The 23,484-nt window shown below is 39.4% G+C and overlaps 1 protein-coding gene across 1 annotated transcript; it reads right to left on the reverse strand.

Moving 5' to 3' along the window:
- Positions 1-1,809: 1,809 nt before the first annotated feature.
- NCF4 (neutrophil cytosolic factor 4) lies at positions 1,810-11,408 on the reverse strand. The gene is made up of 10 exons (XM_010168793.1): positions 11,194-11,408; positions 9,347-9,431; positions 7,984-8,137; positions 7,614-7,684; positions 6,687-6,814; positions 5,642-5,699; positions 3,947-4,045; positions 2,976-3,106; positions 2,817-2,882; positions 1,810-2,038 (listed from the first exon to the last, which is right to left on the reverse strand). The coding sequence occupies exons 1-10, from the start codon at positions 11,223-11,225 to the stop codon at positions 1,810-1,812; spliced, it is 1,053 nt and encodes a 350-aa protein (XP_010167095.1). The 5' UTR covers positions 11,226-11,408.
- Positions 11,409-23,484: the final 12,076 nt, after the last annotated feature.

Raw genomic sequence — 23,484 nt, forward strand, 5'->3', positions numbered from 1 at the left:
CTCTTCTGAATACATTATCTACATCTGAAATTTAATATGCATGGATTCTTCAGGTGGAACCTTTGCATCTGGAAGGCAGATACCGTCTGTAGCATACCTTACAACTCTTTGGAGAGTGCATTTCTTTACACCAGTCTGTACAGGACTGGTATACTGCTAGAACTTTGCACTTAATAAAGTGTCAAGTAAGAAATGATTTATGAATTCCAATATAGCAAGCAATATGCTTATCTTTAAATATAAACTCTTTCCTTTATTTACAGTACACTTATCCGCGTAAATGCCAGGCTATGGAAAATAGAACATTAAAGCTTATGTACACATATATACATAAATTTATGTATATACATCAGGAAGGGGGAAAAAAAAACAAACCAAAACAAACAATAACCCACCAAACCAAACAAGTTTAAAGGATAAGTCACCTTAAATACTTTTGTTGTTTTGGAGACCTTGTTACCTGATAACATTACAGGTAACATCTAAGAAAAGGATAAAACATTATTTTGCTAGGTGAGTCACTCATGCATCGTTAGTTAACTGTTTCTTAGTACCTTTAGATACTTGTTAATCTTCCCTTTTGTCTGTACAAATTTTAGCAGTAGGTCAAGGACAAAGATTTTTTTTAAATGAGGAATTTTAGCTTAATGCCACAGAAACAGTCAAATCCAAACCATGCTGTTTGAAAACTCCTTGAACTTCTTAGTTTTTACTGATTATATTTATACTTGATGGTATCTTTTTAAGACCATGACTGCATGGTGTTTTTAGAATACATAAATTCTTTGATACCTAAAATACTGTAAGACATTCATAACTTGTAATTCTTACAAGCAGCAGTAAATTTGTTCAAAAAGGAAATATTTTAATTGCATGACCATTAAAGAAATTATTGCAAGAATTTTTTAATGTTTTTTTTCAGTAATGAAATCCTCCTTAAGGAAAGATGAATAGGTAACTTTAAAACCCTTCTTCAAAATTATCTCATTTTCAAACAAAAAAAAAAGGTGGAGCAGAGTTATTTCATCCTCCCCATAAAAACCTTGTGAATAGAAACTGATAAAATAAACTTTATTTGTTGAAGAGCCTGATACAGTAATTTCTTGTTAGTTCTAGTTTGCAATGAGGTGTAAGAAAGCAGAAGGTAGAGAAGAAACTGCTATTTGAATAGGCATCCTGTTTTTTTTCTCAGAATGCTGAAATAAGTGGTCCCTACAAAAAGGTCTCTGATGAACACCACAGGTGTACTAGGTTTGATTCACAGAATTCAAAATATTGGTCAGTGGAAAGAAGAAAGCAAAGGTCTGCTGCAATTTCTTCACTGAAATATGAAAAAAATTTATTGATGTTTCCAGAACAAACTCTGAATGCCTAGTGAGACTCACACAGCAGAAATAATTACGCATTCATAAGCACTGGCACACAAACCTTCATATCAGCAAGTAAAGAGAAAATTATGGCAGTCTAGAAAAAAGGTTTATGAAGACATTTAGGACAAATAATTAGCTCTGGGAGTGAGAATAGAGATTAGAGCAGGGCTCAGGACACTAAACCTCTACTGCAGGCTAACGTGGGCTTTCTTTGATTTTATTTCTCCATTCCTCACTTTCTCTGGTCTCTATGTAGATGTCTTTATTACAGGGGAGTTCTAAAAAGCTGAAGAAGCACAGATTTTACACTGAAAGGTAATATATTACTAAAAATTACTCTTTTCGAGCTCACTTCATAGGCTTGTTAAAGGAAACCACCTGCAGAGAGGGATTACGAAAGGACTGTATAGCTCCCTACTGGAATGTCTCTATATAGCACTCATGTTGCTCTTACTGTTTGAGTGGCACCTATTCCTGGACTAGTGTTGTAGACACCCAAGTCATCTTTGTGAGTAATGTGCAACTTCCAAGGGAAGAAATGCTTCTCCGAGGGCCTTCTCCTGCTCTGAGACACCATGAGTTCAACATCCTGATCGGAGAGCAACCGGATCAGATCACCATCAAGGTCCCGGTAATTCAAGACAATGTCATCTTGGTCAAACTCCTTCCTGGTAGAAAAGAAATGGATTCAGCCCCAGAAACCAAGGAATGCCTGGGAGGTGCTGTATGATTAACAATATACTGGCAATCTAATTCATTCTGCTAAAAGCCACATAAAGCCTTGGTTGTCTTGATGTTCTTGATACAGCTAGTACTAGTAATCAGCCACATTCATGCTGTGTTGTGTTTAAGATGAGAAATCTGTCAGAACCAAGAACCATTTCCAATAATATGCATGCATGCATGGCACAATTAATCTGTGCGTCTGATAAAATTCCATACACAAGAGTTCTGGTTACTACCCACTTTTTCCTACTTACTCTTGCTTTTTTTGAGGGGAGGGCAGGTTAAGGAATGGAAGAATATTAGCACATATGTTCTATTACTAATATTTGATGTTCTAATGTTTTTATGTTTGACACTAGATTAATCTAGTTTAACAGGTGTTAAAAGGTGGTGTCCTGCATCCTCAAGAAGCATATTAGACAAAAGGTTGTTGCATGGAGGTATAGCCCTGATCTTAGAACAAGAAATGGAAACTTCTACCCAGTATAATTGAGTTAGAAGTGTGTGGCATTCCATACTAGCTGACAATCCCAAGGCAGATTAGTGTTTGCACAGATGGCCTAGGGCCAAGTCAAAGTACGACTTCTTCAGGACACTTGAAAACTATTTCACACCCAAAACATGGTGATGACCAAGTAGAATGTGGAAAATCTAGGACTGGAAGGAACTTGACAAATGTTTAAATGATATTAAATATACAACTAACTGCTTGCGTTGTACCTCATCAATATCATGAGATCTTTGAATGATGGAATGCTGCTCAGATCCTCTTCCACTGAGATATCCCTGTAACAAGAACAAATCTAACAATTACATGTCATGAAAAGAGAATTGTCAGCATTTATTCAGGAGAAAACCGTACAACTATTTTCTTATTACCTGATAGTGCTCATGGTCTCATCATGGTAATAACAACGAACTTTATTAACTGTGTCTTCCTGCTGTGGCAAATCTTTTATGATCTTCACAAAAGCACATGGGAAAATCCCAGTGGCATCATTAGCTGTTCCCTGGAATGATAAGAAGCCTGGATGCAGTCCTCTGCAACTTGGTCTAAGAACCTGCTTTGGCAGGAGGGTTGGACTAGATGATCTCCAGAGGTCCTTTCTAACCCCCACCATTTTGTGATTCTGTGAAGTGTTAGAATGAAGAAAACCATGCCATTTTGACCAGGTACAATAAGTTCTGAAATTCAATTAATTTCCATGGAAACAACAGAAATAATTTTTCAACTATAATCAAGAAAAGAAAGGCTATGGAAGTAACCTGATGGCATCCCTACAAAAAGACTATACAATTATGTAGTCAAATACAAGGCAGGGGGGTGAAAAATGAAAGTCAGATGGTTACCAAGGAAGGTTGTGGTGTTTGAGCAAGTAGAGATATCATATCAGCAAACATACAGTATGTTCTTCTCATCCTTTTTCAGAATACTGCTGCATTGCCCAAGTTCTCTCTAATCAGGCTGACGTGTGTTGTGGTATGAACCATGAAGTATATAGCAACTCACCCTGAGGCAAGAAACCAATTAATCTTTGAAATGGAGTTTCCATGTCCTTTCCATGGCCTTTTTGTGTTCTAATCACTTCCAAAGAATTTAGAAACATTCCAGTGGAAGCAAATGCAAATGAAAACTGAAGTCTAGAGAGCGGAAAATTTGTAAACTAATAACCATTAAGGAAGGAAACAATTTCAAATTTGGAGTCCAGGATTTACTCTTGACAGTAAAACCTGATTGTGACACAGTTCCTCCTTGAAAGGAAGAGACAGGTCCCAAGGACTAGGAGAGCCCTTTTTATTAATATATTTCAAGGTATGCTAATAATTCAGTACCAGTATTGCAGTCTTACCTCCAACCAGTCTTTGTTCACTCTGCTGAGTAGATAGATCAAGTCTCCCTTCTTGAAGCTGAGTTCCAGTTTATTGGTTCCAGAAAAATCAAACAGTGCCTATGGAAAGTAATAACACTTAAATTATTAATTCACACAATTACAAAAGTGAATCTTTCTTTCTCTTCTGTTCTCTTCTCTTCTTGGAGTGAGAGCATACAGCAGCACAATAGTATGCACTTTGTCAACACAGATGTATTTCTGGAGTAAGGTCATATAAATGACTGTAGTCTGCGTTTCTCACTATTTCCTCTCCTACTCAGCACACACAAAAATGCTTTGAAGAAGAGGTGAAAACACCAGGATAAACAGACCTCTCAGAGAGCTACACGCTAGGATTCTTAAAGTGGCAGGACAGTGAGCACCACAGAAATAAAAGAAAGGAAGTTGAAAACACTTAAGAGCAAGTAAGTCAACATAGCTGAAGACAACTGACAACTTGAAAACCTGAAATCCTGATAATTGAAAAAAATATATATTACTTCTGGTTGCAGTTTTACAGCTTTCAGATTTGATGCAAAATATCACAAAGAGCCTTAAAAAAATGCAGAAGTGTTGTGTCCTAATTTAAGGGTAACTAACTCTCGTTTTTACATATAGCTTTCAGGCCTGCATGCTGAAGTGAGAGATTTGGGGAAGTCTGGGAGATGGACATGTAGTTAAACAGAACTTAGATGCCCCCTTCAGGGAAAAAAAGGGAGGTAAGTACATGCTACCACCCCAACAAGCTGTTCTTCAATAATTAAGTGACGGAGTTATCAAAAATGTACATTTCCCCCATTGTCCTTAGAGAACAGGGTAGGCATTTAAATGGCCTTAGAGGAGCAAAAATGAAAAGCTGTTCTTTATTGTTTTGAGATGGTTCTTTTGGTCTTGTTAATGCCAAGAGTTCTCCTAATTAAAAAAAAGACAATGGCTACTCTTGTGCTAGTAGTGCATATGCCTACTTAATAGCTCTTTCAAAAGCCTTTTTTCATCTATTCAAAAGTTTTGGTAGGTATATTCAATATTAATGAATTAATAGATAAAATCCAAGAGATATGACTGATCCAAGCCATATTCCGTGTGAAAAATCAAAACCAACAAACCTCAAGGCACTTGCATGGGTTTTTTTAATCTTACATGGCAAAGTAACATGTTACAGGAAGCAAGACTACGCTTAGACAAGTACTTGTTACAAAGCAGATCCATGTGCTTAACACCAAGACAATAATACAGCAAAAGACAAGGGTATAGGCACTTTTCAGTAGAACATTTATGTTACAGAAAATACTAAGATGCCTCACCTGCAAAGCTTTTAAACTCATGCTGAAGTCAATGAGATGGAAGCTTGTGACTGTTTTAAATTTAATTTATGGGTATCACTATGTAAATGTGGACCATTTGGCAGCAAGCTGTACATGTCTCTCAATTTTGAACCTCCTGTCATTCTGACTTCACAACAGACCTTCTCATTCCTCAAGTAAGGAGGAATAGAACACTTCTTTCCATCCTTTGTTTCATTCCCTGTTGTTAAAATCAATTGCTTTCCTGTGTCAATTTCACTTTCCCTTCTTTCTCCAAGCTCTAATTGGAAAAGGCAATTTGATTGATGAAATACTAAAATAAAACTGAGTTTAATCTTCTATCCTATGATAGATTGTGCAGAGTACTCACCTCAGCCCGTGGAGCTGCCATGCGGTCAAAAATAGGCACTTGAGGTGAAATGCTTTTACTGCAAAGAAAAGAGACAACAGGGAGGTAAATACATCTTTTTAGTCATCAATATTAGTACACAATCAGTAGTATAGCGTCTGCAATTTCATTATTCAAGAGGCAGACAAGCCATAGATCACTGGAGAAACTGCATGAGAATCTGTGTGCAGCACTGAAGTAAATAAATACGGATGCAACAACATTGCCCTAGTTCTCTCAGTTTCAGTGCGCAGCAGCAGCACTCTGATGATGTCTGCTGCTGAGAACAGATGGAATTTTCAATACAGTGCCCTGGACCTCTTTTCCACAGCCCTGCTCAGACCCCCTACTCTGCCTTCTGGGCACCCCTGTTTCTAGCATTTATAGCATTCAGTTCTAACTCTGCCACCACAGACACATCCAGGAATGCATATACACATGCAGTTTTTGCACTAAGTGAAAAGCAAGTGAGTCCATCTTTGCTATGTTGAAAAGAGAATTAATTTGTCTGAAGGGTAATGAAGTATGTCTACTTAGCAGTTCTCCAAAGGTGTGTCAGTGCTGCTACGTAGGACAGGCCCCTGTTTAGGCAAAGGACAGGAACAAATTAAGTATTCAGTTTCATTTAGTGACTGAACCAGATCTCACTGAACCCAGTGCCAAATCTCTCATTTACTTCAGTGGTACAAGCCTATGTCCTTAAGCTTGGCCTATATATTCTGCATATTATAATAGATATTACCATTAAAGAATTATCAACGGATAGAGAAGAGCAGCATTTTTTCAAAAGCAAGCTAGACTCTCATTTTGGTATTTTCCTGTAATGCAAGTACCGTAGCCACTTTAAAAATCTGAACCTACTGAAAACAAGAAATACCCTGTGTTCACTCTACCACAAAGATCCTCATATTAGGACTTCATGGCTTCACTTGGGAAACCTAATGGTGATCCTCACCTCTCCCTCCCCCCAAAACTGGACAGCATTTCTTACATCAAGCAATGCTGAAAAAACATGTCAATCACTTACACTCGGCGTGTCCGTGGGCGAAGCCGTCTCAGTCTGTGAGGCACCTGTTCGCTATCAAAGGTTGAGTGGTAGAAGAACAGTCGCACCTCTTCATCCATCAACACCCAAACGGGTAGGCAGAGTAGGTTCTGTGCCAAGAGCAAGTAGGAAGCAGAGTGTAATGGTGGGAGAGACCAATTCTCTAATTATTTACATGTAACAAATATGCCTCTCTGACCTACAGGATCATGAAGGATATTCATTACTGCCAAAAATCTCCCTTCTCTCTCTTCTCACTCAGCAGGACACAGCTGAACAGATGACAGTTTCTCCTGTTCAGTCCTGGAGTTGGACAATGTATTGCTTCACTCATTTTGTGCCTGATTTATTGCAGAAGGAGTAAACTGCTCTTTGTGTTTCCCTTCAGAACATGAATGACTGTGGAAAGAAGGCAATCTTAAGTAGTGGAAGTCTTGACCAGTGCTTCAGACTTTTACTGATTTAAAGCCAGGTCTTCAGTTAACCTGCACACAATTTATCTCCTCGATGTTACTGGCTGTATCTTCACTGTAGAGCAGGTACTCCCAGAAGCCCACCTCACTCTCCTAGTCCCTTAGGTGCACATACGAACTCCGTATTCATGCAACACCTGGAGATTCACCATTTCTTCACACATCTTGTGGGGTTTTTTTGTAAGGATATCTATCTATATATGAAGGGAGGGAGTAAGCCTTTATGAACTGTGTACTCCAGCAGATCTTACAGTTTGAACAATCTGTGGAATAGGACTGCAGGTTGTCCTACAGTGTGGGTGCTGTGTCTTCAGGAAAAACACTTCAGAGAGAAGCAGATATCTAGGACTACAACAGTGCTGTGTCTCTTAGCTGATTTCAAGGGGTAACCATCTGCAGTGCTCATTGCAATCTCTACCTTAAAATTAAGTTTTACCTTCATGTAGATATTTAGGATAGGAATCCTGTTCTCAGCAATTTCCTTTTTGGCTCCAACATAAACCTTTCCTGGAAAATAAAAAACCTGTGACAGTTATTGAAGAAAAAAAATGGAGGCTGTCAGAGAAAGGAAGCAATCAGGAGAAAGTAGGATCTCCAAGAAAATATATATTTTCTAAAGGATTTTAGGTTTCTAAACAAACTTTACCACAAAGGGAGGGACTGCCAATGGAACTTGACTTCTCTAGCATCCACAGCGGGGAACTACTTCCTTGTCACAATTACTTCCCTACAAGGCACTCCTCTTTAGGACAGCCTGGGGCTGAGAAAGCTGCTGATCATTCACAGACTTGGTACTGACAGCTTACCTGGCAATACGGGGAGTGTGCAGGTAAAAGGGCTGTTTTTGCTCTCTGACCCATATCTCTCCTCTAGTTTGGTGTGCAGGGCATAGAACTGACGATAGCGTCGGAAAATAAGGTATCTGCCACCACCTTTAACCTTTACTTCAATGACAAACATCTGAAACAGAGAAAGCAGATTCAGGCTGATGTTCATACTTATAAATACTTACCAAATGAAAGTGAGGCATACAATAGGAATGTAAGATCAGTGCTCTGGTAGTGGGAATATTGTCTTAAGGGTAGAGTGGAAAGCAATCCTTCAGTTAAGCATCTGCAGACTCAAGCACTAGAAAATAACAAGTTAGCACCAGACACTGTGGGTATATGTGTGGGTCCAGCTTTTCCATGGATCATGTCCCTGTGGCTGCTTTCTATTACATAATCTTAAAAGCAAACCTTGAAATGACTAGATGCTACTTTATGCTCACACACCTTCCCTTAGTGACAAACAAAACATATCACAGAGGTAAATATAAATATTTACAGTAGGATGCTTTGAACATTTAAATCTTTAGACAGACATCTAAATTAACTGATTTTCAGAGTTGAAGGCATTCATATTTCTTTTTTACTTTAAAGTACACAATTTCAGAAATTATGGTCTGACCTCCTTCAACCACTATCTTATTTCTTATCTCTTGCCAAAATTGCTTTGCTCTAAAGGAGCCCTTGATTTCCATGCACTGACCTCTGAGTCACATTGCAGCTAGATCCTTCAGAAAACATAAAAGACAGAGCAACCAAACGTCAATATATTCCACAGTAAAACCTGCATACTGCAGTGGGAAGGTTTTATGAGCAATGTCTCCAGCAAAAGCAGCATACCCTGCAGAATTCAGACTGAGCTGGTCTTATCCAAAGCCCCTACTCAGAAAATCTTATGGTGTTTTTCCCCGCTATTCTCTTCCTGTGTGCTCTTTCATGACTTATTAACATGCTACCTTCTGTGGAGATGGATTAACTTGCCAGTACCATGCAAAAATGAAGACAAGACCATGCCCTTCTATGCTCTTTGAATTCCTTTCCCACTATCTTCATGAAAGGTATGGCAGTCCAACAGGAAATAAATCAGAAATTAAGTAAGAATTTGGAAAACAGGCAATGTTAGAGGATACCCCTGTCATGTTTCACCCAGCCATTAAATTTTTAAACTAAATCTCTGATAGACTAACCTGCATTCCAGAAAAAAAACAAGCACTGAGAAGTTCTCCACATGGAACTGTCCATGCCAAAAAGCAACTACACCAGATTAACAGCATTTTGCTTCCCACAAGCAAAGCAGTCACAGATGAGGGGTTACAGAGACAGGATAAATCTCCCTTCTTACATAATAATTAGTAAAGCCTTTCTTCTCTTCAATATCTGCAATGTTGGCTGCAACAGGTACATCATCTGGAAGTTGGTCAAAATCACTGTGAAGCAAGAACAAAAGATTTAGGTTACTCATACTGATATTAGCTTTCGAAGGTCTCTATGCCATACAGAACAAAGATAGTTAGGCAACATCACATTATCTAGTGTCAAAACCAAGAAGTTAGAAACTCGTGGTGTCATTCTCTTCCTCTGGAGGTCTGATCTTGAGATGTCAAGTTTCTGTAAGTTCAGCACAAGTCAGTGACCATTGTGACAATTCATCAAGCTTGAAAAACATCCCTATCATTCCTAGGCTTGCTAGAGTAGCAGGACTACAAAGAAACACTTGAGCTGGTAAGCTTTTCCTGAGAAATGTGATCAACTGTGGATGCATTCTTAATCCTTCCTACAACATCCAGTAGACTTATAATAATAACTCTACAGCAGTACCTCTTACTCTAAGGAGATCATTATAAACCACGATTTATGCTGTTTTTATGACTGCATTACTGTAGGAAATAGGAACAGTTCTGAGAAAAAAGCTTGTTTTGCAAGGTGCTGTAGAAACTGACAGCACAAAGCTAACTCCTAAAAACCTTATACTCTATGTGTAAGATGCACACAATGTGCCTTATGCATATAAGAAACAACAGATGGATAAGCACAAACAGAAAAAAGCAAAGAACCAGACATAGTATTGTTCTATATCATAACTAGTGGTGCCTGCACCAGCTGTCAAAATGTTGTCATGTTTTCTTGTAAACAGAGTAAAGCAGATTCTTAAAGAGGCTTTGAAAACAAGGAGGAGCCTAGCAAATATTTACAGGGACCTCCCAGTCAGATAACCTGAAGCAAGCACAAAGATTCTTGTTTGAAAATGTCAAAAATGTGTGAAGGAACACATGATAGCGGGCAAGGTTAGAATAAGCTTTGCAGATCCTAGAAAGTATTGGATTTGAAGCACAAGAGAAGGAAGGATTCCTGCAGAATGGCTCCTAAAGAGTAGCCATATGACCACACGGTCATGTTTCTTGTCTATATCGTCCACACAATAAAAGAGCATGGATTGGCAGCTGCTTTTTCCTCTGGGACCTTCTCCTTGGTACAATATCTTTGACAAAGAGAAGACAAATTCACCTGTGCTTCAATCTTACAACTCAATGTTGTGTATTAACACTTAAGTACAAAGGATCAACAATGAAGAAAAAAGGGTAACAAATGAGCTAGAGAGAAAGATAAACTTCAAAAAATATCATATAAGAAATGCCAAGCTGATGTAATACTAAATATTCTGATAATACAAAAAGCATGGCAGTTGTCTCAGTCATTCTGCTAGGAGAATACCCCAAGCAGGGGCTTCCACAATGTGTAGCCCACCTGGAAGGCTGAAGTAATGATGCAAAGTCCTGCAACAGCTTGCTGTACGAGGAGAATGGTATGAATCAGCACCACCCACAACATTGTAAATACTACCACTTACTGTGAAGAGGGATGTGGTTATGGAGATAAAGAGACATAATTAGCCATATCACAAATACTCGTATCACGAACCCCAGTAAAAGGGAAACTGTTTGCAGCTATAAAGAGGACAATGACCCACTGTTGTCCTAGGTGGTGAATATTCCCCACAAAAAGAAGAAAGCAAGCCCACTCCAACTTAAGAAATGGTCTGCTCTACACTGAGCAGCTTAATAGTTTGGAAGCTACAATAGCAGGAAGAGCAGGAAGCCTTTTAGAATCACCAGACAAGCTTGCATCTAAATTAAATGAACAGCTACATGGAGGCTTGTTGGGAGGCAGGAGGAGGCAGACACAAATTACCTCTTTTCTCGCAGCTGTCGAGGAAGAGACATGGTTTTCAGCTTCTTAAATTCCAATGGCTAAGCTCTATTCCTCCACTTCTTGGGCAGTTCCTGGTTCAATAGCATGAACACAGTCAAAGCACTTCTCCCTGTGTGAATCAAGACCCCTTTGCAAGGCCTCAGAGATCTTTTTTTTAATGTTTCGGTGTCAGACGATTTCTTCTGTACCTCCCCGCCCCCATGAGATTGAGGAAGTACTAGAGAAAAAACAGTCATAAAAAAAGACTGCTTTGTGATGTCTGTCATGTCTCGAAACTGCCACAGTTGAGAAACCAAAAGACTAACAAAAAGTAGAAACTATGAGCCACATATCCATTGTCCAACTCTTCATCACAACATCTACCTCTGTGGAAAGCCAGTATGAGTGGGCTCAACAAATTCTGTTTTGCCTCAGCTAAAATGTCCCAATATACACATTCACACTAATGTTTGTAAACTAGAATTAATACTTCTGATCCCTTTTTGAGGCTCTGTGATTCCTGAGAATCCTCCTTTCCATGGACTAAGAACCAGGAGGTGGAGCTAAAGAATAAATTTTCAAGTGGGAGCAGAAAGCATGGTCAGGAAATTCAACTTTGTCAAACATATGGGTACCAGGGTATCAGGCACAGGAGATGAGGAAATGACCTTTGAAGGATGAATCAATGCAAGTAAGACATGAATCCTTGAAAGAGCAGAGATCTTTTCAGCTTCAAATGCTCAAAACAATCCACAGTTGCCACCTACAAAGACAGTGTAATGGCTCACCCAAAGCGAATCCTTGTACACAAAAGGTAGTGATATAGCATCTGTATAACATCAGTTGACAATCTTTTAAAAAGAAAATAAAAGGAAGAAACTGACAAGGAAACCATAATTTCCTAACACCGTGGATAAGTTGCAGCATAGCTTATGTGCCTTAGTCAAAAGCTGTCATGTATAGAACCTTTGCCTTCCTGTTTCATTCTTTGACTCTCTTCCATTTTTATGTTCAATACATATTTGGTTCCTTCTCCACTGTCAAGCACAAAAATTCACATCTGAATGGAGCAAAAGTCAGCCAGCATCTTTCAAAATAAAACTCTATTTACAACTGTAATCTCCAACCTTGAGAGTGAACTGCTTTTCACTGCATTTTAATGAAGTAAACTCTTCACCCATCTCGGTGGATAACTGAAAGTAGAATTTGAGGGGGGATATAGTGTCTCTTGATCAGAAAGGACCAGGAGAAGCTACAAAATTCTGAACTGCATTTTATGGGTGATCTGCTACTCTGTGCTGCCCACACAGACTTAGCAGAGTAGTTTTAAGTGGTGATGTTGGATATAAGTATTTTCCCAGGCTTTCACACTCTGCTGTGCATGCCATTTTCTTGATAAGGCCTGCTAAATGCGTAGTCCTCATGTAACCCGACATCAGACTTATTACTCTCTTCTCTTTGCCTTAAGTGAGAGAGACAATAATCAATTTTTCTAACTGCAATCCTCTTGCTTTCTTCTGACATTCAGAAGGAAATAGGAACAGATCACCTTGACAAGAACTCTTAATCACAAAATCAATATATACAAACTCATGAAAATTCAGAGGGCCCCTCCCAACACATCCAAAAAAATTGTGGAAAGCACAAGAACTGTGTAACATTAATAGAAGTGAAAGAGAAAGGCTGGAGGGGTGTTTTTAAGGAAACTGTTTATATTTGATGCATATCATAGTTTTGGCAGGAAAATCATAAAAAGGATTTTCTAATCTTTTCAAATCTCTTGGAAGATAATCTAGATACAATGCAGGTACATCTTTTAAGAGACAAAGGATACGACACTGCAAAAACACTTGCTGGTGAACACTTGTTTGCACAGAGACATGGCTTTTCATGAACAAGTTGACAGACAGCCTCACAGAGAAATTATCTATGCAACTGCTTTATTGTAAACCAAGTAAAACAAATTGAGAGCAGCTCCTCAGTTCCACTACTCTCTACTAGAGATTATAGCCAGTAATAATACTAATCTGACAGAACAATGCTAAACCTGCTAAGAAAGTTTCTGATTCTGCAATATTTTCTTGTTCTGAACAACACCAAAACCAAGACCTTCTTTTCTGATGAAAAGGCAGAAAAGTGGATAGCTGATTGTTGAGAGACTAAGATTTGAATCACTGCTTTGCCATGTTCTTCTGCGCCAAATCGGTGCCTTAACTACAAAGTATTTTCTCTCCATATCTACTATTGTGCTACTATAGTTGAAACAGGAATTTCTGCTATTTGGGAAGAGGAAATGAGCTGGGTTGAGTCAAACACACATTCTCTCTCTGCTCAAACAATTATTAACAATGAATTAAATAAATGTCCGTTACAAAACAGACTCGACTTGGGGAAATTAGTTTAATTTATTACCAGTTGAATCAGAGTAGAGTAATGAGAAATAAAACCAAATCTTAAAACACCTGCCCTCCACCTCTCCCCTCTTCCCAGTCTTAACTTCACTTCTTAATTCTCTACCTCCTCCTCTGCAGCAGTATGGGATGGTGTGGAATAGGGGTTGTGACCCGTTCATCACATGGTGTCTCTGCTGCTCCTTCTTCCTCAGGGGGAGGACTCCTCACACTCCTTCCCCTGCTCCAGCGTGGGGTCCCTCCCACAGCAGAAAGTCCTCCAGGAACTTCTCCAATGTGAGTCCTTCCCACAGGCTGCAGTTCTTCATTAACTGCTCCAGCATGGGTTCCTTCCATGGGGTGCAGTCCTTCGGGAAGAGACTGCGCCAGCATGGGTCCCCCATGGGGTCACAAGTCCTGCCAGCAAACCTGCTCCGGTGTGGGCTCCTCTTTCCACAGATCCACAGGTCCTGCCAGGAGCCTGCTCCAGCTTGGGCTTCCCATAGGGTCAAAGCCTCTTTTGGGCACATCTACTTGCTCTGGCGTGGGGTCTTCCACAGGCTGCAGATGGATATCTGCTCTGCCATTAACCTCCATGGGCTGCCAGGGAATCTCTGCTCTGGCACCTGGAGCACCACCTCACCCTTCTTATTCACTAACCTTGGTGTCTGCAGAGTTGTTTCTCTCACATATTCTCACTCCTCTCTCTGGCTGTAACTGCTGTTGTGCAGTGACTTTTTCCCCTTCTTAATTACGTTATCACAGAAGTGCTATCAACGTTGCTGATTGGCTCAGCTTTGGCCAGCAGCAGGTTCATCTTGGAGCCATTGTCATGTGCTTTATGGAAAATAGGGGAAGCTTCTAGAAGCTCCTCACATAAGCCACCTCCATAGCCCCCATGCTACCAAAACCTTGCCACACAAATACAAGACACATGGTCAGCTCTCATTTTTGAGAAAACCCACCCATACACCATGGGTAACATGGCCATTATGGTACTACACACTGACCCTTATGCAAGACAAAGCAAGCATCCAGGTACACGAAATACTAACAAATTAATTAATTAAAGGAGACTACTAAGCAAATCCTCAATGACTGAATCATGACCATATGCTGGCACCATTACATACCTTTTCACAGTTCAGCACCTACTACGTTATTTTGGCCATGTATGCCTGTGGGCTGTGAAATTGTGGCCTTCAGCCTAATACACATGTTGTTAGAAAATACTTGTACAAAGATACATAGCACCTTGTAAATCTGAAAGTATCAGATGTAACCAAACAGCCAGAGCAAGCATAAAATTCTCATGGAAAATGGGAACGTAGTCCCAAATCATTGAAGATACATGAACCACTAATAAAAGGTAAATCAAAGAAACATAGCAAAAATATTCAGCTGAATCAATTCTAATGACAGTGCTACATACCATGTCTACTAAGGCAGCAGCTACTGTATCGTTTTGGCTGTGCATGTCTGTACACTCTAGAATAATGTCTTCTCTCTGATGCATAGTTATGTTCAATTCCTAGCCATATAATAAATTTGTTAAGTGACAGAATAAAGTGAACAATAATAATATTCTTAAAAGATATCTGGTCTCATCACAGATCAATTTGTAAAGAAAATATAAATTCTAGCAATTACAATATCAGAGACATTCACAGCAGAGTTGGCCTGCAAGATACTTTCATTCCACCTATTGTTTTCAAAGGATATGTGAAGTATTTGTTTCTGTAACATACGCATCATTAGCAGCTGAGGGTCTTTTCTTCTGTGATTGCTTGAGAGTGAGCTGCAACACTGATTTGGGAAAAGTGATTTGGGGCTATATTCCATTTTCCATTCATATTACATACTTTTACAGATTTTTTTTTATGGTTACCATCAGCTTTGCAGAATTCTTTAATACACTTTTTCAATATTTATTTTCAAATACAGTCACATTTAGACTCTTTATCATTATTATAACAGCACATTGTGGTGGTTTCACTCTTTTCGCTTGCAGTCAAAAACAGTTGCTCTCTCACTCTCTGCCCCACCCAGGGAGTAGGGGAGGAAATTGGAAGGATAAGGGCAAGGGCAAGGAGACTCACGGGTTGAGATAAAAACAATTTACTAATTAAAATAAAATTATTATGATAATAACAGTAATAACAGAATACGCAAATGAGTGATGCACAGTGCAGTTGCTCACCACCTGCCAACCGATGCCCAGCCTGTGCCAGCCAGCGATCCTGGAGCTGAGATATTCCCAAAACCAAAACTGCAATCCCAGAAGAGCGAGCCCAAGTGATCTCTGAGAGAACAGCCTCATTTTCTGGTCAGCCCTGGTTAATATACTGACATGACATGATATGATATGGAATATCTCATTGGCACATCCAGATGCCAGTTTGGGGTTTTGCTATTCACTGCCCTTCTCCCTCCCAGTCCTAACGCAGCTGTGAACCAACCAAACACGGTGGCCTTGAGCTCCAGCAGCAACTAATAACATTAGTACTTCTATCAACATTCTTCTGATAACAAATCCCATACTGAACTAAAACACAGATATTCTAGCTACTAAGAAGAAAATTAACTCTATCCCAGTAAAACCAGGACACATGAAAACCAGAATAATGAATTACAGCTCTGCAAAATTTTTGGACAGAAGTTACATAAACTAAGCTGTCCTGTAATCTCCAGTGCTCTTTTGCAGGTAGTGCTACAAAATCCTTAGAAGTTAATTGGTCCAGTGGTAAGTAATAAGATCCTCTTTCTTTGATATATGCTTTCAGAACAGCTGAAAACAAACCCATTAAAAAAAAAAATTGTTGAAGTTGTCCTGTCTTTCTGAACTTCTCAAAAAAAACCCAAAGAGGAGATAAGTTGAGCTGACTGGTTTTATATTCTTGATTAGATAATGGCTCAATTAATATATGGATACTCTCCTTGTCATATATTGTGTTGGGAGGAAAAAAGGCACAGGATAGATAAACAGAACTTTGGAAATTTGCTTTGATTTCAATCTGGATACAGTTTCCATCACTGCTTGTTTAGGGTGAAAAGTAACTAGTTAGCATTTGCAGAAAAGAATTATGATCATGTCCTGCTGATAGAAACACAACTAAACAATCCATCACGAACTAAAGAAGTGTGAAGGTCAGTATCTACCATTGTTCCTGACAATGAAATTGATGGTGTCATATCTAGAATAAATTACTACTCAACATGAAAGGGCTTTACATAACCAAATATTAAAGAAACAGCAGCCTCTTTTTAAAAAAATTACACTTTTATTGGAACATCAAACTAAATCCCGTAACTGAATCTTGGTTTTTGTACTTCAATTGCTTGAGCAAAACAAGGAATAAGTATTGCAGGGCGGGGGAGGGGGGAGTTTAATTCTGGGTTTTGTTAGTTCAGGATGCCATAGCATAGTAGAATCACTTGAGATTGGAAGAGTTAGAGAAAGTCTTACCAGAAGACTAGTAACTTCTCCTTGATGACCAATGGGGCTTTTTATTCTTGCAGAGTTCAGATGGATATTAATGTCAAAGACTAGACTAAGTGAGAAAAATTGAAGTTCAGAAAGAGCAGTAAAACATTTTTTCATCCAGATAGCATATCACTTCCAGAAGAAAAGAGGCAAATAGGGCAGAGCTTGCCACTGCTACTGTGTATGACAGATGTGGGCTGGAGCTGGACTCGTATGGTCCAGTCAGTTACCAATGTCGAAATCTGGTAACTGGCCATTGGAGACAAAATAGGATAGCTCCATCCAAGAATTCCTGAGAGCACCATGCTTACAACCATTCCTCAAGAAGCTTAAACACTAGTGCATAGCAGCAGTGACTCTTTATAGCAGGAGAGTTTCTATGTTTTAGTCTCCTGATCATCTTGAGAGTCAAAAAATCTGTCGGAGTTATTTCTACTCAAGACAAAGAAAATCTTGCTTCATCTCTTTCACAAGTTCAAAAGACCCGTCAAAATTACTAAAAAAAAAAAAAAAAAAAAAAGAGATTTAACTGAACTCTCCCAAATCGTAAAATAGGGTTGAGGTTTGCTAAAATATGTGTGATGATGCATTCAGACCATCCTACACTTTTCTTAATAGTTTAATTTCCCCATCCATTTGATGAAATCCTATGACCAAATTCCTTTTACTTAATTTAGAAACTTTAGATGAGTGGTTTTAGTTAAGTGGAAGTTCTCTGAACAGACAGTGAAGAGAGAAAGGCGCCACTGGCCAGTAAATCAGACCTCAAGTGGGCCAACTCCCCCTCTGAAGGAGTTATCTGTCTCCTTGGAATATACACAAATTATAAAGTAACTATATTCCCAATTCTGTCACCTCAGGTTCCTAAAGTTAAGGAAATAAATCTGTGCCTTACTGTGGACCTAGTTATTACTGGTATAAAGGTACCTTCCTATTCGGGACTCAGCTATATTTAGATATACACTTTTACACTGGTATAATTGTCTTTACCCTAGAGGAGTTGTACTACTTAAGCTACACTGATATAGTCAAAGCAGCACAATTTCCAGTCTGCTCATTATAGAGAGTTTATGGCTCATTTTCTAGTGGTTCATAAATTGGGACAACATTCCCTAATAAAATTGCAGGGTAAGGGGGCTAGACATTAGGACAGGTAGACAACTGACAAATATAGAGGCAATGAGTATCAAGATACTGTAATTTTCAAAGTTCTGTTCTATCAGTATTCCTCACAGCATATACTTATAGCCTGTCTCACTTGCTGCCTCACCTACTGGCTTTTTATTACTTCAGCCTTTATTCCTTGAAAGAGAAACATGTGGAATGAGCCCACCAATTACCATACCAACAAGCAACCTGATCCTAAGCCAGCTGTCAGTCTGTCCATTTCAAGTGTGGAAGGCTGGAGTTTGTGTATCTCATATCTCAACAGGCAGAAGGCTGCCTTGTTACGTAAAGCTGGGTCTGAATAAGAGACCTCTCAATCAACTGCATTCAGTTCAGCCACTGGCTTGCTATGTGATTCCTTATGCCTCAGCTTTGCCATCTGTAACATGTAAAACTTTTCTCAACGGGGGGGGAGTGAGGAGGGAAAATGCTCAGTCGAGGTATAATTCTTTGGGAAAGTCAGGTGAAAAGTGAGAAACTACAACCATTACCCTTAGCAACCCACCTGCACTCAAAATCATCTACAGTGCAAATTGAAAACAACGTAAATGTAGCTCTTTAAAAATGTACCTGATGCCAGGCCTTAGAACCGACTTCCAAATCCTTAGAAAAGAATGTAGTTGCTAAACTATCATGTATTGTAAACAGCAGTAGCCAATGGGCCTGCCCTACTATGGAAAAGAATAGGGAAACAAAATGAAGAATAGCTTTCTGCCCCAGAGCGCTATCTAGTCTGGGATTACATCATCCTGCTCGTGGATTGCTTCAATAATCCGAACCAAATAAAGGTAATGGAGACTTGAAGTTGTCATTTCAAGAAATGAGTATATGGTATCAGTTTAGGAAATTCCATATCCTCACATACTCTAGTTTTTTGCTGCCCCACAGAATGGCACATCTGAGGCTGTGCTGCAAAATACATCAGCTAACTAATCCAGATGTAAAAACATTTTTTTTAAACCACAGATCAATTTTCCAGCCCAGTTCACAGCACAGACATCAATATGGTGAATGAATGGGGAGGAATACATTAAACCAGCACTGCTGCCTGATAACTTTGTCTTATAAAAGCCCTCTGACAACACAGTGAGTGCATGTGCATACATGTACATCCACAAACAATTCAGGCAAATGTACATTTATGTCTCTTGGAATTCACCTCCGTATACACATGCTAATGCAGCGCCTCTCACCCATATGTTCCAGGGCAATGTCACACTTGTGTGGCAAGGATTTTACAGCTTTTATGATGCAAAGAAGGAGCCAAAACACACCCTCAAACTATGACCTTTTCTGTAATAGTTTTTCTGAATTAAATAGCTGCTACTGAGATAGTATCTAAAGAATCTAGTCCTTGAATAGCTGCTTCTCTCTGCTTTAGTGCCTTTGCCCTGCTTGCCAGCACTTTATTTAGTTTTCCAGATTTCACTACAAACAACTTCTATAAACTGTTGCACAGTCTGAATTTAGTGCCATTACAGTGGGTTTCTTACCAGGAATCAGACCACTAGGATGTGGAAAGGAGGGCATAAAACTGTATGCCAACAGCACTTCTTCATGAAAGAAAAGTTATTTTGTTGTGAAAAGACAAAAAGAAATCTTCAGAATAAAGGAAAAAGAGCAAGTGAAAGGGGAAAAAGTGGAAGAAAAAAATCAAACATCCCTGTTACTAAGACATACAATAAAATCTATTTACCACACAAATAATCTTTTCTCCAAGACAGCTGGTTATGACTCTCTGATATGTTTGCTGCAAAACAGTAAAAGGTAGAGGGGGATTGATGTCCCGTTCCAGATCTTGCTGTTCCATCTCTCGCCTCCGAGTTCTGCTGAATGTGACATTTTTCCCTGGCGCCTAATACACAGAACTCTGCTGCTAATTTTATGCACAGAGTTCTCATGCTGTGTAATTTGAGGCCAGAGACTCCTCCAGCAGCCTGTCAGACAGAGTACCCACCCTTCAACACTGCTTCTTCTGCAGAGAAGTGGGGGAAGGGAGAAGGAAATGAGACAAACAAGAAACAAGTTTCCAAACTTACCCAAGATGTTTGGCTGATTTTTGTCTCTCAGATCTACCAGGGATCTATCTTCAGCTCTCCCTGTCCTGTTCGTCAACAGACCAATCCAGTGAATTTGCCAGCAATTACAAAGACTCAGTCAACTTAAGGTGCTCACTTTCCCCTTTTTTTCCCCCATATTAGATTCTATCTAATCTTTTAATACTACCCCACAACAGAATAAGAAGTTATTTTTGCAAGATTATAAGCAAGGATATAAAAGAGAAACTGGTGTCTCTTCTTCCCCATCGTGGTTAACATCTCTGCATCTCACAGAGATAGTATGCACTGTAATATATTCGACTAAAGTGAGAATAGACAAATAACCTTCAAAACCTGGCCTGATTGTATGTAAAAAGTGATTGAACTGGGTGTACCCCCATTAACTGGCTAGAAAAGACTATGTGGCATACACCCTTCTTTGCTTCCAGCTAACTGGACCAATTTTTGCTGAAGACTTTTAGTGGAATCATCACTTTTCACAGTAGAGAAAGTACTGAATTAGACCCATTTTCGATACTACTTACTTCTACCCTGGTGCTCATAATACCAGAAGGAGAACACTCCATACCATTGCCTTCTCCCAACTCCAATTATTCTTTCTCTTGACTGTATCAACCAATAGATAGTGAGGGAACTACAGGTCAAAAAGAAAAAAAGAACTTTAGTAACAGAATTATATCAATAGCTTCTACTGCAAACAGTTTATGCCAGAACAAAATAAACTGCACTGTCTAAAGACTTTGGATGTTACGTCATCCACCTCACTAATGTTTCTTCTCTTATAATTATGTTGACCAGCAGAATTAAGTACAGATCTGATCTTAAAAATAATGGATCCCAGGCCTTGCTGTACAGCAAGTGCTATTATAGCCCACAGACCTATCTGAGACTAAGGAAAATCTTTCTTGAGAATTTGAGAAGAGCCGGGACTTTTACTGCTGTTCAGCTGCCACAGAACATAATGAGCTTTGACATCCAGATAACTTTCTTTGCAGTTCCTCTTATCATTAAATATTCACCTATGTAGGGAGAACAAGGGAGGAAAGTCTGGGAAGAGGAACATAAATCCTTTATTCTGTATCTGGGGTGTGGGATAAACAAAAGATTAGGCATAAAAGTCATATACTGATCTCATACCGGCATCAGCATGCTCAACTGTAGAAAAATAAGAGAACGAGAGCAAAAATAGGGACAATGTACAGTTGACAAAAAGAGGAACATAAGAGATAAAAGTAGGGACATGTGGAAACAACCAAGTGTAAAGAAGGATTGGGAAGAATCCATGCCTCCTCTAAAGAAATGCATTGCATTTCCAAACTTGACCCACATGTGTCTGGCTATCTAATTTACGAGACACGAAGCTGACCAGCCAGCAGGCTGCCATAAATTATATCTCTCAGATAAGCCAAGATGATTTACATCAGGAGAGAGGAAGGGAAAAGTGACGAATAAGAATCTTGCTCTTCCCTTCGGGGCACTGCCTGGGATATTCTCTGTTGGCACCCAAAAATCTGCAGGTCCTCTGAGGTGACAATTTTCCTTGCCAAGACCTCTCCATTATAAAAGCTAATAGATCACAGCCTTTTATCCACTGCCTGACAGCACGACTGTCTAGTACAACTACACTTTCAGATCCACAATACTTGCAATATTGCTGACCAAACTTTGCTCAAATCCTTGCTTTTTCCCCTTCTTTCATATATCTTTAAGGTCCCTTCCAACCCAAACCATTCTATGATTCTATGATTCTATGATTCATTGTTTATCTCCTTTATTTCTCTCTATATATGCATCTCTTTTTTTTTTCTTTTTTTTTTTCTTTTTTTTTCTTTTTTTTTTTTTGCATTAGCAAAACATTAGCCAGTTGGTCAAGATAAATTATTTTTCTTCTGTACTAAATGCTTATAAGTCTGTATGTGGAATATTATCACTAGTTTTGGAGCCCCTGAAACAAAAGAAATATTGACAACCTGGATAGAGTTCAACAGAGGACAAATAAGGCTGGAGTGTATGATAAACAAGGACAGGCTGAAGTGAACAATTCTGTTTAGCTTAAAAGGAGAGATGACTGGGAGGGAGATCTAATTGCTAGTCCAACTAATCAAAATGGGATTAAAGAGGAGACATAGCTAGGCTTTTCTCCTAGGTGGGCAATGAAAGGACAGGAGACAAGAATCACAAGTTGCAACAAGGGAAAAATCTTACTGGACATAAAAAATAATTCAACGTGACACTGGAACAAGGGCCCACAAAGGCTGTGGGATTTCCATCCAGGAAGATTTGCAAACTTTGACTAGACAAGCTTGATCTACCTTTTATATTAGGCCAGCTTTGGACAAGGCATTGCATAGATGACATCCAGTGGTCCCTTCTAACCTTATTTATTCTGTGTTCAGATACCAGATACAATCTTCAGCTAACCAAAGTCTCCACCAGAGTTACTGGTCACCTTATCCAAGACAATCTGCTTAACCTAAATAAAAATCTCACATGCATTTGGCAACTGTCAACATGTAAGACAGTCTACGGCACAGTGCTATAAAATTAAATTTCCTGTACAAAAAGAAAAAAAGGAATGGGAGGAAACATAAGATTTCCTAAAAACAAAACTTCTAAAAACATTATCTTTAATAACTTCATAGCAAAACATTGATGGATATTCTCAGACCGGATTGCCAGTAAGAAGCAATCAGCTGACCTCTGTGCCTTGCTTACACTATTTGCCTCGTGCATCTGCAAATTCATTTCATAGAATCACAGAATGATTCAGGTTGGAAGGGACCTTAAAGATCATCTAGTCCAACCCCCTGCCACGAACAGGGACCCCTTCCACTAGATCAGGTTGCTCAAAGCCCCATCCAACCTGGCCTTGAACACTTCCAGGGAGGGGGCATCCACAACTTCCTTGGGCAACCTGTTCCAGAGTCTGACCACCCTCACAGTGAAGAACTTCTTCCTAATATCTCATCTAAACCTACCCTCTTCCAGTTTAAAGCCATTACCCCTTGTTCTATCACTACCTGCCTTTGTAAAATGTCCTCCCCAGCTTTCCTGTAGGCCCCCTACAGGTATTGGAAGGCCGCTATAAGATCTCCCCGGAGCCTTCTCTTCTCCAGGCTGAACAGCCCCAACTCTCTCAGCCTGTCCTCATAGCTCAGCAGGTGCTCCAGCCCTCTGATCATCCTGGTGG

The sequence above is a fragment of the Antrostomus carolinensis genome, unplaced genomic scaffold, assembly GCF_000700745.2.
Source record: "Antrostomus carolinensis isolate BGI_N321 unplaced genomic scaffold, ASM70074v2 scaffold415, whole genome shotgun sequence".
NCBI classification, from domain to species: domain Eukaryota; kingdom Metazoa; phylum Chordata; class Aves; order Caprimulgiformes; family Caprimulgidae; genus Antrostomus; species Antrostomus carolinensis.